This window comes from Gymnoscopelus braueri (assembly GCF_963280865.1).
Source record: "Gymnoscopelus braueri genome assembly, chromosome: 8".
Lineage (NCBI taxonomy): Eukaryota > Metazoa > Chordata > Actinopteri > Myctophiformes > Myctophidae > Gymnoscopelus > Gymnoscopelus braueri.
In genome coordinates this window covers 43,714,416-43,732,837 of record NC_137609.1, presented here as the reverse complement: position 1 = coordinate 43,732,837, position 18,422 = coordinate 43,714,416, and the positions used below count along the sequence as shown (strand labels likewise).

The 18,422-nt window shown below is 41.2% G+C and overlaps 1 protein-coding gene across 5 annotated transcripts in view; it reads left to right on the top strand.

Annotated features, from left to right (window-relative positions):
- Positions 1 to 17,038, top strand: part of gabrg2 (gamma-aminobutyric acid type A receptor subunit gamma2) — a gene marked incomplete at both ends in the record, with an annotated part of 66,682 nt that extends 49,644 nt beyond the window's left edge. For 2 of the 5 annotated variants that reach the window (XM_080435238.1, XM_080435236.1), the window contains 3 exons: positions 7,246 to 7,451; positions 13,114 to 13,137; positions 16,760 to 17,038. In XM_080435238.1, the coding sequence (XP_080291364.1) occupies positions 7,246 to 7,451; positions 13,114 to 13,137; positions 16,760 to 17,038 (509 nt within the window). Of the gene's footprint in view, positions 1 to 7,245; positions 7,452 to 13,113; positions 13,138 to 16,756 lie in introns of all 5 variants that reach the window. The other 3 variants (XM_080435240.1, XM_080435237.1, XM_080435239.1) reach the window with 2 other exon arrangements.
- Between the last annotated feature and the right edge of the window lie 1,384 nt (positions 17,039 to 18,422).

Here is an 18,422-nt window from a genome sequence, read left to right as displayed (position 1 = left end):
TTTAAATTAACACAAAGGCTGTGTTATTTTACTAAGGACAGGGGTGAACATGCAAGAAAAAGTATGCAGGAAAAGAGAAAAAAATTGAATATAAATAGTTTATAATATTTTGGAATTTGGGGAATTGCAGGGCCTTTCAGTATGAATATGTAAATAGTTGCAAATATTTATTCTCAGAAGTCGTGTGTTGTTTCCAAACTAGTCCAAACTTAATTTGGTAGCATATTGTATACACAGCAGAAAACTGCTTCGTTTACTAAATTACAATACGAGAGGCATGAATGCTGTCTCTTTTATTTTTTTATCCCTTTGCTTTGTGTAATTGCTCAGTGAGCCTGTGAGAGAAGAAAATGTCTATGCTTGGATTCATTTTCATAATCAGTCAACCTAGCCCAAACACACATATGCTGCAGTCATACCAATGAAGTTCATTAGCAGTCAGTCCTGTCCTTAATTACTCTCCACCCCTGGCTGCTCCATAACTTTTATGTCCTGCCGGGGGATTCAATTTAAAATAGGAAGGCTCGCAACTCGGGTTGCCAATGCCAACCGTCCCTTGAAATAAGAAATTGTCCCTTATTTGGAAACTAAAAGACGTATTGAAGTGATAAGGGACATACTTTGTTCCTTATTTTTTGGTTATCAATCAATGACACACACAGGGCAGGAATTTCAGGGAGGCCACAAAGGCCATGGCCGTCGTTGCCCCTCAGTTTGGCCTTGTGCCCCACAAAAAATGGCATATGCCCCGAGGCCACAGTGGCCTTAATGCCCCAGCTGACTGTACCACTTTCTCCTCTGTCTCTTTCTTGGCATGTAGACACCAGTGTCTCTTTCTTGTCAATACCGTATGTAGACACCAGTGTCTCTTTCTTGTCATGTAGACACCAGTGTCTCTTTCTTGTCATGTAGACACCAGTGTCTCTTTCTTGTCATGTAGACACCAGTGTCTCTTTCTTGTCATGTAGACACCAGTGTCTCTTTCTTGTCAATATGTAGACACCGGTGTCTCTTTCTTGTCATGTAGACACCAGTGTCTCTTTCTTGTCATGTAGACACCAGTGTCTCTTTCTTGTCATGTAGACAGACACCAGTGTCTCTTTCTTGTCATTTAGACACCAGTGTCTCTTTCTTGTCATTTAGACAGACACCAGTGTATCTTTCTTGTCATGTAGACACCTGTGTCTCTTTCTTGTCATGTAGACACCAGTGTCTCTTTCTTGTCGTATAGACACCTGTGTCTCTTCTTTCTTGTCATGTAGACACCAGTGTCTCTTTCTTGTCGTGTAGACACCTGTGTCTCTTCTTTCTTGTCATGTAGACACCAGTGTCTCTTTCTTGTCATGTAGACACCAGTGTCTCTTTCTTGTCATGTAGACACCAGTGTCTCTTTCTTGTCATGTAAACACCAGTGTCTCTTTCTTGTCATGTAGACACCAATGTCTCTTTCTTGTCATGTAGACACCAGTGTCTCTTTCTTGTCATGTAGACACCAGTGTCTCTTTCTTGTCGTAGACACCAATGTCTCTTTCTTGTCATGTAGACACCAGTGTCTCTTTCTTGTCATGTAGACACCAGTGTCTCTTTCTTGTCATGTAGACACCAGTGTCTGTCTCTTTCTTGTCATGTAGACACCAGTGTCTCTTTCTTGTCGTGTAGACACCAGTGTCTCTTCTTTCTTGTCATGTAGACACCATGCAGTGTCTCTTTCTTGTCGTGTAGACACCAGTGTCTCTTTCTTGTCATGTAGACACCAGTGTCTCTTTCTTGTCATGTAGACACCAGTCTTTGGTTGAGATTCTTAATTCTTAACTCCCCTGAGTCTCCATCTTTAAACCAATCCAGTGACTTTGATTGGTGCAGGGCTGAGCATGGATCAGATTGCAAATACCATAATTGATTTATTTCACGGCAGATAGTCTAGACTCTACATATTACATTTAAAATGTAAAAAAATCCTTAAAGCTTAAATTCAAATAATTATTTATAATTATTATAATCTTGTTTTATTTGATGGCCTTCCTGCCTTGCATTTGGGTAATAAATGGACAACACCAAAGGCCAAGTGGCTTTAACCCCTAAAATGACAAAATTCCAGGCCTGGACACACATCTTACAAGTTCAAACAGCTCATATACATATTTGTTAACCACTTAAAACCCTCTAGACTTAGTAAACTGGACCTGAGTTGTCTCTGTACTTGGACCACTTTGTTCCTGTCTACACCAAATCTCTTTGCAAAAAAATAGCCAATCTGAGCAATTTTTGGTCCAATATCGATATCGAATTAAAAACACCTTAAATATTGTATTTATTTTATAAATAGTACTTCTTTCACTCAATAGGGACTGCTCCCGTCGCAAGTTGATGATGTCATATGTCCATGTGTGGTCCAGCCCTAAGGAATGTATGGAATGCATGTGCTAATAAAATATGAGCAAATGAGCATCAAAGGAATATTTTAAATATTGTTTATTAGCACATGCATTCCATAAATTCCATAGGGTTAGAAATACTCAGAATTGTACTTATGTACATGTTACTTTCCACCACTGGAAACGTTTGGTTAAAAACGGCATAGAACAGTCTGTTTTTCACTCCTTCATAGAGCCTCCATTCTGTACATTCTCTCCTCTCCTCCCTGCCCCGGTTACTCCTCAGAGACCACCGGGGGCATCTGCTCAGGAATCTAGTCCACCTTGATTAGAAAAAGGGCCTATCCCGGCACATATGTTTTTATGCATGTCTTAATGAGGCATTAATTATGCAACGCAGCGAGGGGAAGATGCAAAGATGCCGCCTCAGCGTAATAATAATAATAATGCAGGTGGCATGCTCCTATACTGAAGGCAAAGAAAAGACGCACGCACAAAAAAAAGTTGTGGGGTCGGACAGGTTGAATTTTGAGGAAATTCATTAGCTTTTGAACTTGCCCTTGGTTATCCCGAGGGTGTAGGGCTGGCCATCCTCATGAGGATGTAAGGAGTGGAGATCGTACATGGTGCAGATGCAGTATTCCTTAGTCAGCTAGCTGCCCCCCTACCCAACCACCCCACCACCTCCCCTTAACCTTTAAAGATGGAGTGCCATGATATTTTTCAACCCTAAAACCTGATCATAAGGTATTATTATTATGTAAGGATTTTTTTCAACATAAAAAAAGTGTACAGTAAGTGTTAAATTGTTGTTTTTATGTAGACACACCCACCAGTGCATTAAGTATACCTGGTTCTCACCTTAGCACCTCCTCCACCACCTTAGCACCACCCACCTGTCCTAGTCCCTCCTCCTCCTCCTCATGCCCACACCTGTTGTGTTATGATAATGAGGGGGAGGGTGTGGGCTTTGTGATGTCACTAAAGCGCTGTTTCTCTATTGGCACGTTTGACCCTCAAGGTTTCAGCCTCCAGGAAGAAACTCCAAATAGTCAGAGAATACATAAAACACCATAAAAACACCACCGGGGGGCTTAATGAAGTTCTATCAACCTCATAGACACATGAAAAACAGAAAAAGTGCAAAAACATGGCACCACCTCTTTAAGGCCGAGAACGCATCTCTGTCATTTTAGATATCTTTGGCTATTTAAAAAAATAGCAGATCTACAAGCTCAGAGCGCAGCACCGAGTGCCGCGCTATGAGCTTGTAGATCTGCTATTTTTTTGAAAAGTCGTGAACATTTGTGCAAATCTTTGAATAATGTGTTTTAAAGAGAACATTTTTTACTCCGATCTGTGCTTCTGGGGGGGTCCCTGGAACAACATATTTTGAGATGGGGGTCCGCGGCCAAATACATTTCATTTCGGGGGTCCTTGACGTGGAAAAGTTGGAGCGCCACTGATATACTGTTAGGATTTTAGACAATATTTTTAGATATGTATTTTGGCCGCAGACCCCCCATCTCAAAATGTTTTGTTCCAGGGACCTCCAGAAGCAAAGATTTGAGTTACAAATGTCCGCTTTAAAAGTATTCAAAAGATTCAAAGATTTGCACAAATTTCCAAGATTTTTCAAAAATAGCAGATCTACAATCTCGTAGCGCGGCACTAGTGCCGCGCTACAAGCTTGTGTATCTGCTATTTTTTTAATAGCCGTGTGATCATTAGTGAACATGGCTGAATGTTAAAGTGATCCAGGGCTCTGACGTCCACCGACATGGTTTGAGTTTATACATCGGGGGGGCAGGAGGCTTTGTGCAGCCTGTACCGCAATCATTCCTCCCGTTATTAGTTACTCTAAAAATAGGCTGCTTTGTTTTATGTCTCCGTTGCAGGCCGGATTATCACACGTTTTCCCCGCCGCTCTTCCCCATGAATCCGCGTAAACACCACCGCGTTGTTAATTGCCCACTGGATTTGGGCTCAGAGTCAAAATGTCTTAATTCACCCCCCCCCTGCAAAGATAACAGGAGAGGTTAATGCAAGCTGGTGGGATTGGGGAGAGGAGGGGGGGGGGGAGATTAATGGCGATGACATAGTTCTTAATCCTTCAATGGCAATCCAGCAAAAATATCAAAATCGCTCAGAACACTGCAACATTAATCTTGAAACCCACAACGATGTGCCTCGTTCCACGTGAGAAACAGACACGAATCACAGACTGCCGAGAACTCCCACCCCCCCTGTGGCCAATTAGGCTGGCTGTCTGGGTGGTTGATGGGTTGGAGTGGTGGTCTGCTTGCTTAGGGTTGCTTTTTTTTCTTTTTTTTGTGGGGGGGGGGGGGGGGGGGGGGGCTATTGGGGGGGCTCACCTCCACTGGCAGCAGTAGTCTTGTTCTTGTTAAACTGGGTTCAGCGTTGTGTGCCCCTAACCCTCCACCTCCACCCACATCATCAGAGAGAGAGAGAGAGAGAGAGAGAGAGAGAGAGAGAGAGAGAGAGAGAGAGAGAGAGCACCAGATGGTGGATACAGACAGTGGTGGGAAAAGTGCTCAAATGTTTTACTTAAGTAAAAGTATCAATACTGCAATGTAGAAGCAAAGTACTTAAAGTACCAAAAGTGAAAGTAAAACATTTTTTGAAAATAGCAGATCTACAAGCTCACAACGTGTCGCATCGCGACGCGTTGTGAGCTTGTAGATCTGCTATTTTCAAATAGCCTAGGTATAAAATAGGGCTAAAGTGGTAAATGTATGTCTTATGTAATAATGTATATCTGCAAAGTAACTAGTAAATAAAGATTTCAAATAATTGTAGTGGAGTAAAGTAAAAGTACAATATTTGCGTCTGAGATGAAGTGGAGTAGAAGTAAAAGTATTGACAATTGTGCTTAAGTACAGTACTTGAGTAAATGTACTTAGTTACTTTACACCACTGGATACAGAGGCACAGTCTCAGTCAGTGCCGGCTGCTCTTGAAACCCAGAAATGTAGTACTATATGGATCAAGAGGACAGCCTATGGTGACTACCCTAAGTGTCTGCAATCAAACGGCATGCATTCACCGTGCTGTGTAATCCTTCGCTTTGCTTTGTTAATCCATGTAAGCGTTCCATTTTCTGGGCTGAGAATATCTATAAATAAGAGTGATCAGATGTTGTTGATCGTTTGTGTTCGTCGTTCAGCGTATGTCAGCGTGACCTTTTATGGTCACTGTCCGTTAGCTCTGTTTAAAAACAACCTCGTTGACATCAACTGGAAAAAAAGAAAAGAAAACAACCTCTAGATGAAAGTGATAACTATTTATTTGACCAGGTATTTACAAGACACAGACGAAGACCACAGCCAAAATATTGGTAAAATAGTTATCACAAAAGAGCCAGCGCGTGTAGATTCTCCTTTTTACTTAGCGTTCCTCTATACCAGTACCTCATGAATAAACATGGTGTGCTCTTTCTCCCATTACCTGATCATAACCAATATATACCTTCACCATTTATAAAGTACCGTAAGCGCGCGCGCGCGTGCGTGTGTGTGTCTGTGTGTGTGTGTGTGTGTGTGTGTGTGTGTGTGTGTGTGTGTGTGTGTGTGTGTGTGTGTGTGTGCTCGCTCGTGTGTGTGCGTGCATGTGTGTGTGTGTGTGTGTGTGTGTGTGTGTGTGTGTGTGTGTGTGTGTGTGTGTGTGTGTGTGTGTGTGTGTGTGTGTGTGTGTGTGTGGCTAGCCATCACTATAGTTGTTTTTGTTTGGTTTATGCAGTCAAAATAGGCTCTATCAAAACAGTTTTGCTTTAGAGACATTGGTATGCAAGACGAGCCTTTTGGGTTGTTTGTCTCTTTTCACGGACATCTACGTTAAAATGAATAACATGGGGAATCCAGTACATTAAAGGCACAGCAATCAGTGGCATCTGTCAGTTTGATTTACAGCAACTGGCACGTGTCACCCTTTGCTTTAACCCCATCTAAGATGTCATTTCTGCAAATAAAGTTTGATTTGAGCTTCTTTGATCATAAGATCCAAGGCTGACATATTTTTCCAAGGATAACAGGATTTATGTTTGTGTTGATTAAACCAACAAAAACAAATCTATTTTTTTTTTTTTTTTACAGTTTCTACCCAAACGGCAACACTAAATAATACTTTTAAATTAGTGCAAATGATTTCCCCATAAATAGTGGGATGACTGATCATACAACCATTTTAAGAATGAGGTACTTGATCTCTGTGTCCTCTATTTCAGACTGTTGATAGCATAGTTTCATAACAGGCAATAATTGAGAATACTGAGAACATGTTGTAATTGACATCAATCAACATCAATCTAAATCATCTATGGTCTTCTTGTGGCTTTAATTTTCATAAAACAATGTTGTTCTTTGTTTGTGTTGTCTTCTGATACCACACAAAGGACTCTGCACAATTCTCCCAGAGATAAATGGACACTCAGGATTTTGTGGTGTATACCAGTGGTCTTTAATCCTGAAAGTATGCAAATTGGTATCAACATGTACTTAAAGTACCAAAAGCCTACCAAAAGTAAAAGTGTTGTTCGGCAATTTTCAAATAGCCTAGGTGTAAGATAAGGTTAAAGTGGTTAATGTATGTTTTATAATGTAATCATTTATATCTGCAAAGTAACTGGTAACTAAAGTTTTCAAATAATTGTAGTGGAGTAAAAGTACAATATTTGCCTCCGAGATGTAGTGGAGTAGAAGTAAAAGTATAGAAAATTGGAAATACTCCAGTAAAGTAAAAGTACCTCAAATAAGTACAGTACTTGAGTTAATGTACTTAGTTACTTTACACCACTGCATTTGAATACTGAGTTATGGGGGTCCTTGAAATTAACGTATGTTCCCATTGCCAGGAATCACCACCGTGCTGACCATGACCACGTTGAGTACCATCGCCCGGAAGTCTCTCCCCAAAGTGTCCTACGTGACGGCCATGGACCTGTTTGTCTCCGTGTGCTTCATCTTCGTCTTCGCCGCGCTGATAGAGTACGGCACGCTGCACTACTTCGTCAGCAACAGGAAGCCCAACCCTAAAAAAGACAAGAAGAGGAAAAATCCGGTAAGCAGTCTTCCCAAAATCAAAACACACAAAACGAGGGTGAACGAGGCTCAGGTGTTCTGTTTTTCTGTTCTTTTTTAAACGTGAAGGTTCTTCAGACAACAAGCTACAAAGGAGAGTGTTAATTTACAGCTATTGTGTTCAGCAGAAAGTACGAAACTGCTTGGTGAAGTTCGAGGCATTCCTTTGATGCTACGTCATGACTTTATGTCCGTTCATTGATTCATTCTAGACAACTGTATCTCAATGTGGGGTCTCCTCGAGGGGATTCCAGGGGGTTCCCCAGTTAACCACTTAAACCCCAGCATCGGAATTGTGAGGAACGCTTTCGATGAAAATAGCCGGTCGACAGTGAGCTATTTTCGGCTATTTTCAGCGAAAACTTTCCCCACAATAACAGAAAACAGAAAAGATACTAGTATTGAGCCATGAGGGACTCCGGTTACCCATATGGGGTTTAAGTGGGGTTAAATGATAGTTAGGAACCAAATGTAAGGCCTGTAACCATAAGGAACAAATGGACCCTTCCATTTGATTCCATTTGGTACACTCTCAGAGTTAAATTTACGCTGATTATTTGACAGCGTAGATTGGGGTCCTAGAGATTCAAGGGCTAGACCACTTTGGTAGAGGTTGGGGTTTTGTAGTTACCTTGCCATGATGTGTAACTCCAAAAGGTGGACAAGAAATCAAAGATAATTGCTCCATCAGTTAGAAATTGATAATTCAAAAATGCTCCTCATCGACTTACATCGTAAAGTGAAACAGCTCTCAAAGTCACTCTTTTAGCACGTAAACGAACGCAAACAAAGTTGATTCAGACGATATAGAACATCGCCAAACCCAGTACTGTTTTTTCTTTTTAATATAAATGTCAACTTCCTGTTTCTTTTTAATATAAATGTCAACTTCCTGTTGATTGTACTATTTGAAGAATATGGGGGTCCGTGGCACACCAAACTGGGGGGTCCTGAAAATGAAAAGGGTTGAGAATCGCCATGCAAAAGACTTTTGCTCAGTCAAAATCCTCCAGTATACAGTACACTGTAGGCGAAAGGTCAAAGATTTCAGGACCTTTGCTTGTTATTTATAGTTCTTCCCCCAACAACCCAATCACCCCTAGTGTATTATATAGAGTATACATGGGATAAGCCTTAGGGACATCTCTTTACCCCGTGCTGCTAACTGTCCCTAAGGGAGCATCTCCCCCAGAGGTCACAACCTCATGTCACTCACGGTGGGTGGTGGCGGGGGGGGGGGGGGGGGGGATCAGTCGACCTGTCCTTAATCTGTGCAACACATCTGTCACAGCACATCACACATCTGTAATCTAAACCCGTGTCACATACTATACTATAACAGGAGTGCAGTCTCTCGTACTGTATAGGAGACTTGAGTCCCACACACGGCAGCGTATAGTGCAGCCTTCCCTCTACCGCAGTGGTTTTCAACCTTTTTCATGCCAAGGACCCCCTAAATTGATATACATTTTGGCCGCGGACCCCCATCTGAAAAATGTTTTGTGCCAGGGACCCCCATGACGCAAAGATTTGAGTTAAAAATGTTCGCTATAAAAAAATATATTTTCAAAGATATGCACACATTGTCAAGATTTTTCATAAATAGCAGATCTACAAGCTCATAGCGCGGCACTCTGTGCCGCGCTATGAGCTTGTATATCTGCTATTTTTGAATGGCACAAAGTAGAACATAATGGTTATAGCGAAAATCTAAAATCACACAGATGCGTTCCCGGTTAGCACAGCCGTGTTAAGTGATCAGGTGGGTGGGCCGTGTGTTTTTTCAGCGCATGTTTATTTTATTGATCAGTCAGTCGTGTTCTGGCTTGATCGATGGAACTATCAGCTCCTATTTGTAGGTATCACAATGAAAAGTAGTTTTTCAAGGTTTTAATGAAAAACATTCCAGGACATGTTTTTTTCTGTATATATGTTTTTAATATCAATATTATATTATCAATAAAACCTTAGTGTTTCGCAAATTATTTAGGCTTACTTGCAATATTCTGACGGCCCACTAGGTGGGCCGGCCCCAGGTTGAGGATCGCTGGCATAGTTAGTGGCTTCCGCTAGTCCACAGTATACTTTTAATTGAGGCAGAAGTCTGATTACAGGTAGCCTGAAAGAGCGAGCCCTATCGATGGTCTTGAAGGGCGGATCCAAACCCAGGCGGTTGGATTCCAGCGCCGCTTCCCATTGCTTCACCAATCTATGTCCCCGCCTCCCCTCCCCCCCCCCGGCCTGTGCACGGAGCACGCTGACGTCACCAAATTTAGAGCGACGCCCCTCTGCACTCTGATTGGCTAGGAGATAACAAGGTCCTAAACCACCGTTTCTGCAAGGTTCTCCCAATATTGCAAGTAAGGCTAAATAATTTGCGAAACAGTAAGGTTTTATTGATAATATAATATTGATATTAAAAACATATATAGGCCTACAGAAAAAAAAGGCATGTGTTTCCGAGGCTAGATTATAGGTGGTCCCTCTGACTATCCGTCTCTATTTTCTCATCTCTCCTGTCATTCTTCACATAGTTATCCCCTCATAACAGACCAGGTGAAGATCAAGTCAGAATGTGTGGTATTCTCTCCCGCCCATGCAATGAATGAGGAAAAACAACGACAGAGCTAACTGGCCAATACTGTTTCCTGAACAAACAGTGTGGTCGTATTGATTGACGTTAGTCTCTCAAGCCAGACTGTTGACTCCAGCCATTTTCAAATGCTTCCGACCATGTCTGCTTATTATAAGCGACTTTGTAAAATGTTGTTGCTAATTTGGGCTTGTTTCCTAATGTTGTTAAACCTGTGGTTCTCAAACATTTTCATGTGAAGGACCCCAAAATTAAATGTAATTATCCGCGTATACCCATCTGAAAACATTTGGTGCCAGGGACCAGATTTGTGTTGTTAAAAATAATATTTAGTAATAAATAGTATTTGAAAATAGCCGATCTACAAGCTCACGACACTGGCTTCCGCCTCAACTATGTAGCATTCAAAGATTGTGGAATAGTTGTCTGGCTTGAGAGGCTACACTGACGTCCACATAAAATGGCGTTCCACGTAGCTCCATAATATTTGCCTCGCCATTGACTTCCAGTATAAAATGTATATTTCAAAAAGTAAAATATTTTATGTATAAAACATTTGAACGCACACTCAAAGAACAAGGTCTGTGACCGAAAGCCTGATATAAATATTATTAAAACCCAAGTCTACGGGCAGTGTTTTTTTTTGTTGCCACCATTAAGTATTAAAAGTTGTATGGAAGCCTACGAAGTCAAACATTTAAAAGTCTGAAAGAACTTTCTATGTGAAAGTATGAAGGAGAAGAAAGGTTCCAAAGTTCTGGGGGGGAATAAATAAATAACAAATAGGGGAAACAACATGAGTGGGCGCTTTAGTGAGTCCACTGACCAACATTTTGTCGATGCAGTCAGAGCAGCAACATATAACACTGAGTTGAACATTTGAGGAGAACTGGAGCGCTCTACTTTCCATCGCTGTAACTAAGGTTCTGCTGCGGGGCTCTGAAGTAACTGGATGAATGAATGAATAATGAACGGGAAGGTGGTATGCCAGTTTACCATCTCAGAGGGGATGTTCCGACTCGGCGTGCCAAGTGCGTGCGTGTCTGTGCGTGTGTGTGCGTGTGTGTGTGTGTGTGTGTGTGTGTGTGTGTGTGTGTGTGTGTGTGTGTGTGTGTGTGTGTGTGTGTGTGTGTGTGTGTGTGCGTGCGTGCGTGCGTGCGTGCGTGCGTGCGTGCGTGCGTGCGTGCGTGCGTGCGTGCGTGCGTGCGTGCGTGCGTGCGTGCGTGCGTGCGTGCGTGCGTGCGTGCGTGCGTGTGTGTGCGTGTGCGTGCAGTGGTGTAAAGTAACTAAGTACATTTACTCAGGTACTGTACTTAAGTACAATTTTTAGGTACTTTTACTTTACTGTAGTATTTCCAATTGTCTATACTTTTACTCCACTACATATCAGAGGCAAATGTTGTACTTTTACTACACTACAATTATTTGATAACTTTAGTTACCAGTTACTTTGGCAGATATAAATCATTATAAAACATACATTAACAACTTCAGCCCTATTTTATACATAGACTATTTGAAAATAGCCGATCTACAAGCTCACAACGTGTCGCATTGCGATGCATTGTGAGCTTGTAGATCTGCTATTTTCAAACATTTTAGTACTTTTACTTTTGGTACTTTAAGTACATTTTGATGCCAATACTTTTGTACTTCTATTCAAGTAAATTTTTAATTCCGGAATTTTACTTGTAACAGAGTACTGTACTTCTACATTGCAGTATTGATACTTTTACTTAAGTAAAACATTTGAGTACTTTTTCCACCACTGCATGCTGAGCGTGACTGCGCAACTGCGCGCGCGTGCGTGCGTGCGTGCATGCGTGCGTGCGTGTGTGTGTGTGTGTGTTTTGATCTTTACGATAAGTTATAAAATATAGTATGCTCTAAAAATAACAGAAGACAGAGGAGATTAGATACAAAGCAAAAGAACAAAAAACACTTTTGATTTCCTTTAAGCTGTGTTCCATATAAATCAACTTCTCTGCCAGAGATACTAACACTGTGTCCTATTTTAGAGCTGTGATGTTTTGTTTGGGGTATATTTCTCTCCCAAAATACTGTATTATGCACAGCCACCAGTGTTTTATCTTATGTATGCACACTAGATCTGATAACACATATCCCAGGGCTTACTGTCTTATCAACGAGATGCAAACAATCTTTTGATGTGTACCACATATAAGACAGCTAATAAAGAAGACGAATTAATGAATACAAATAAACTTAAATGTGTGAAACATTCTGTAATGGCTTAGATAAGATTACTTATGCATTACCTCAGTTTAAAGTCATGACAAGTGCCAACGTTTACCACGTTGCCCCAATGTACCACATTAAATACTCATAAGCCATGTAGACGCTATTTAACCGATGTATTGTGCTATAATTAATCTCTCTCTACTTTCTATAATTAATCTCTCTCTACTTTGTGTCAGTCGTAGATGTTCCAAGGAGTTCCAACAACTTTAAACACAGTGTCCCTATTCTGGGCATGTCATTACAGGCAAAAAGATGTCAAAGATTTTCAAAAATGTTGAATTGTTTTCCCAAATGTCTTTGAATTAATATTATCATTATTTTTTTAATTATTATTAATAATTATTTATTTACTTATTTATATTTTAAAAATAGCCATTCTACAAGCTCACCACGCTTATAGATTGGATATTTTTGAACACATTTAAATAGGGCTTATGTGGTTAAGAGCACCGCCACCTGTGATACTGTATGTTGTACTATGCATCTCCATTGACAATAGCCTTGTCTGTTGTGTAATAAGTATGTCTCTTTTACAGTACACCGCCAAATCCTGAGCATTAGTCTAACTCTGAGCATGTTAAAATGAACCCCCGGGTCCATGTTTTACACTCAGGATTTTGCTGTGTACTGTAACCTACACGTCTCTTTTCTACCTTCCTGTTAAGACAGTAGAGTTGTATATCTGTGTCTGTTTGATAATCTAATTGTTTAGCCGTCTTGTTTACTCCAGTGTTGCTCTCTTTTTAAAATATTCCACATGTTCTTTGTTTCCTGTCCCGGACAAAAGCTCCTCCGACTCTTTTCGTCAAAGGTATACTGCCTGTGTCTGAGTTTATACCCTCTAACTGACTGCATGTGTTTGCTGCATTGTGGCTCTTTGGGCCCCTAGCACTTCACTGCTTTGACCAGTACTGCCTCTCCTTAAAGCATAATCCTCTCTCTGACTACCTGTATTGTCAATGTACTCCCACCTGAGTTCCTGGGTAGCGAAATAAGCAGAAATAACACAGAAACCTGGGCTCCGCAGCGCACAGTGCGGAGGCAGCCAGCCAGCCAGACGTATACCCTACTTAATGTGGTTTTGTTTGGAATCTCAAATAACCATGCATGCCCACACATACGTGTGTACATGAGAAAATGATTGCACCAGCCAAGGGCCCTGTATGACAGCATTCTGGCTCCCTCTGTCCTGTGTCAAGCCTAATTTATGCTATGTCGTGCGCAGAGAATGGCCGAAAATAGAAGACCTACAAGCTCTCAACGCGTCGGATCCTTGACGCGTCGTGAGCTTGTAGGTCTGATATTCTCGGCGTGTGACACTGTCTATATCAGGCTTTACTCTCCGCCGTAATGGTATCTACGATAAGCTAGTAGTTGCTGCAACAGCTTCTTCTTCTTCTTCTTCTTCTTCTTCTTCTTCTTCTTCTTCTTCTTCTTCTTCTTCTTCTTCTTCTTCTTCTTCTTCTTCTTCTTCTTCTTCTTCTTCTTCTTCTTCTTCTTCTTCTTCTTCTTCTTCTTCTTCCCCCATCTCCTGCCAGTAAATCTATAACCGTGTTTGTTGGGCTTCTAAACCCTGACGCTTCCTACAGAGTCAGCAGAGCCTTAACAGACTGAAATAGACAACCCCGACACTGTGTTAAGTCTAATTAGAGCTTGGGTCCGTTCAGTGGATTAACACAACGTAATCTCTAAATACCCAGAAAATGCACACCAGGTGGGTGGGCGCCAGCGAGGAGCTAAATTTAGGAAAAAACCTCCAGTATTTTACCAAAGATATTTTACATATACTTAATTTATGAAATATATTAAATGCTAAATATGTACCTACGAATATTTTATTGCATTAAAATATTTTTTACAATGATTCACAAATCCCCTTTTTCTGCAGGTAACTAATTGTGAAAGGCAAATTTGTTGCTGAAATGACATATATTAGACAAGCATTCTGAAGGCTGAGTCATACTTTGTGGCATGGCTGTGTCACTCGACCAAAAATAAATAAATGCATTATACATCCTTTATTTTATTTTGTTATTTATTTTCATTGTCACGAATCACATTGACACTTTTTTTCAGCTTGAGTTTTTGCAGAGCGACACAGCCATGCAGCTAAGTATAAACCGGGTGCTTGATGTTGGTCATCTAGGGAGGTTGTCTGACTTTCAGCCGGTTAAAGTTGCAGATGCCACTGTGCTGTACGTATTGTATTTTTCTTTGCTAAACCCCTGTGGCCCCGGGGCCTGGCCCCCACCACTGCCGTACGGCGGGATGCTGTCTGTGCCACTTCCTTCTGCTTGAGCTTCCACCACGCTTCCTGCGGTGCAGCCAATCCCCTTTGAGAACTGACTCACATAACCTGCTGTGCTAATCATTCCAGCACGAGCCGAACTGGCTGTTAATTCAGGGGGGGAAAAAAGGGTGGGAAAAAAACAAGTGGGAGAAAAAAAGCACGTATTTTTTTCATGGTTATGTATCGTTTTCAAGGGGATGACAGCCACCCTTGTGTACACTAGTGCTGGGCAAAATGTGAAGCCGCCAGGAATGGCAATACATGTGGGAACTCTACCACATGCTTACCAACATTTCTCTATTTGTGAGTGAGGGACAAGTACACCCCTCTTGTCCATTATAAACATCTAACAATAAATGTCAGACAGTCAGCATGAAGCATGTTTTACAGTGCCCAATGTAAATACACCTGGTTAGACTATAATGTTATGAAAGTCATGCGGTTATTTGATGTACTTTTATCCATTTCAAAACCAAGACATGAACAAGCTTTTTAGGCGACAGCAAGTGGCAGTTCTTTTGAAATGTGCAGTGACGATAAATCTGTGGAGGTTGGCCCTTTGACGTCTGCAAGCTCACAATGCACTGTATTTCTTAACGTTGAGGTCAACGCCCAGAGTTTATCTGCAAGGTCAGGGAAAACTTCGACTGCCAAGAGGAGGGATTGAGCGGTTAATCTTCCAAAGAACCAGAATTCCAATTTGTGCAAAGGTGGCATGGCATTTTGAGATAAATCGTGATGAAAACTCACTATTTGAATACTAATTGTCTCCCTTTCAAGTGACAGGGCAAAGACGTGCTGATGTCACTGTCCTATTTCGGGAGTCTTTCACAGATGAAGGCCTGTGTGTGCCCTCCAGCAGTGAGCGCAGCTTGAAATGGAGTTTATTTTAACACATTAAAGTGGCAGGAGGAAGAGTGGGCTGGAGAGATGCGGTGTACATCTTCCAACAAAACACTCCGTATCTCTCAGCTTAGATCCCTGATGCATCATATAAGCCAATTACAATGTGTCCTGCATTTCTTACAGTGAAGCTCCCACAATGTCATCCACACAGCATCAAAATTATGTAATTTCAGTGAGTCATCGCACACCAAAAAGGACTTAATGCTTTGATCTGCAAATTTCATCTCACGATGTGTTCAATTGTTGTACAGCGACAGTAGGGTCATTACCATTAAATGTGGAATGGAAATTGCCCAGCACTAGCATCATAAATCTGCAAAATAACAATGTAAAAAAAAAAGGAAACCTCAGCAAGCCAGCTCTATCCCAGAGTTTACCCAAAGGTGTCATTTGCATCATGAGTTCCACGGGGACTGACCCATTGTCAGCTAATGTATAGGCCTAAACACCCCTAATTACAACCACAGGTGCTAGTTATGGGCCCATTTGTATTACCCTGACATTTCCTTCAAAAAGGATCCGTTGGCAAGTTGAAGGTGCAAATTACATTTCGCTGACTACTGACAGGAAATGAATGAGGCCCCTTGGTGTTGCGTTGCACAACGCCCGTTGAATCGGAGCGCTCGCAGTGACTCTGGTGGCTAACAGTGGTGGAAAGTAACTAAGTACATTTACTCAAGTACTGTACTTAAGTACAATTTTGAGGTATTTGTACTTTACTTGAGTATTTCCAATTTCCAAAACTTACTTCTACTCCACTACATCTCAGAGGCAAATATTGTACTTTTACTCCACTACAATTATTTGAAAACTTTAGTTACTAGTTACTTTTCAGATATAAACTATGATATAATGAAACATACATTAACCACTTTAGCCCTATTTTATACAGTACATAGGCTATTTGAAAATAGCCGATCTACAAGCTCACAACGCGTCGCGGTGCGACGCGTTGTGAGCTTGTAGATCTGCTATTTTCAAATATTTAGTACTTTTACTTTTGGTACTTTAAGTACATTTTGATGCCAATACTTTTGTACTTTTACTCAAGTACATTTTTAATTCTGGACTTTTACTTGTAACAGAGTATTTTTATATTGCAGTATTGGCACTTTTACTTAAGTAAAGAATTTGAGTACTTTTTCCACCACTGGTTGCACAATGCCCGTTGAATCGGAGCGCTCGCAGTGACTCTGGTGGCTAACCACGTCCCCTTTTTTGTCCTGTTCAAAAGCAGACGCCCACGGTGGACATTCGCCCGCGCTCCGCCACCGCCATCCAGATGAACAACGCCTCGCACATGCAGGAGAGGGACGAGGAGTATGGCTACGAGTGCCTGGACGGGAAGGACTGCACCAGCTTCTTCTGCTGCTTCGAGGACTGCCGCTCTGGGGCGTGGCGGCACGGCAGGTTGCACATCCGCGTCGCCAAGATAGACTCGTACGCGCGCATCGGCTTCCCCACCGCATTTGGCCTCTTCAACCTCGTCTACTGGGTGTCATATCTCTATCTCTAAAAGGTTCTGTTGCGTAGCCCGGCCTTATCACACAGTTTCATCGCATTACAGTGGTAGCCAGTTGAGATCATCACATTGGGTACCCACTAGATCAGTACCTCTCAGGTACCCATCCATCCATCCTCTGCTCCAGCGAAAAACATTTTCAAGGAGGAGACCAACTGAAATCCACAATGTTTTGATTTGACATTCTCTCTTCTTCTTTTTTTCCTGGATGATGAAATTTGTATTCATGACTTTTACTCTCTCTCTCCAGTATTAGTTATATGTTTACAATAACGACAATGCAAAAGTTGTAGCATTATAACTAACTGGCATGAAGGCGTCTGATGATGTGTAGTGAAACAATGATTGTGCTAGGGGATAGCGATAAACTCTGAGTTCCATTATTTACTTTTGCATGCCTACAGTAGGCTTTATAACAGATTCCCTCTACTGTTACACACAAGGATGCTTTTCCTTTCAAACGTACTTATCTCTTCTCTGTGGGCGCAGCATTGATTGCTTTGTAGGATATCTATGAACAGTGAAGGGTCTACAAGCAAAGATCTTAATATTCTCCCTCTCCTGAGATGACACTAACCGTACTGATATTCCAATTAGTCATCTGTCCAGTATTTTCTGAGCGGCGTTCGGTTACGACCTCAACTCGCACAGCGTTACTACAATTTTATTTGAATCCATCTAACATACAAAAAAAAAGCTACATCTGAAGCACTTTAATAGAGCAATGTTGGACAGTGTGATTTTTGAGATTCACTTTGATAAAAATGTATTCTGCTATCTGGTACAAGTAAACATTCTTTTTTTGTTTTCATGTGAGGTTTCACAGAGTTAGATAATGCTATTTATGATCAATGGTCACATGTACAGACCCTGTATATATTTTATTATTGCGTAGTGTTTTACATTTATTGCATGCACCTTTCAGGCCAAAACAAAAAATATCAACACATTTTAAGGTCTTCTATTGTTGGCTGGAAGCAACAAAAAAAAAAAAGAGCACTGTTGGTTATCATTCAGAATCTCATTATATGTTCTTGCAACGAAAAGTGGGAAAGGAAACAAAAAACTAAAGTGTTTTTGATCTCTTTTTGTTTGTGTATTTCTCCAAGTTGAGAATTATCTTTATCTACAAGCAAGATCAGTTAAGGATTTTATTCTGCTATCAGTAATAACAGCCTAACCTTAGCCTACTGTATAGGCTGTGATGAAAAAAGTCTCTCGTATTAAAAACAATGACTTAAAGGTACAGTATATAAATAACAAGTCGCTGGTGGCTCGCATACTGGTTTTCTGAGCATACAGGGAAACGGCATAAAAACATATTATGTATACCAACAAAAGGATGCATATTGGGTTCCTACACAATAAAATCCTCTGT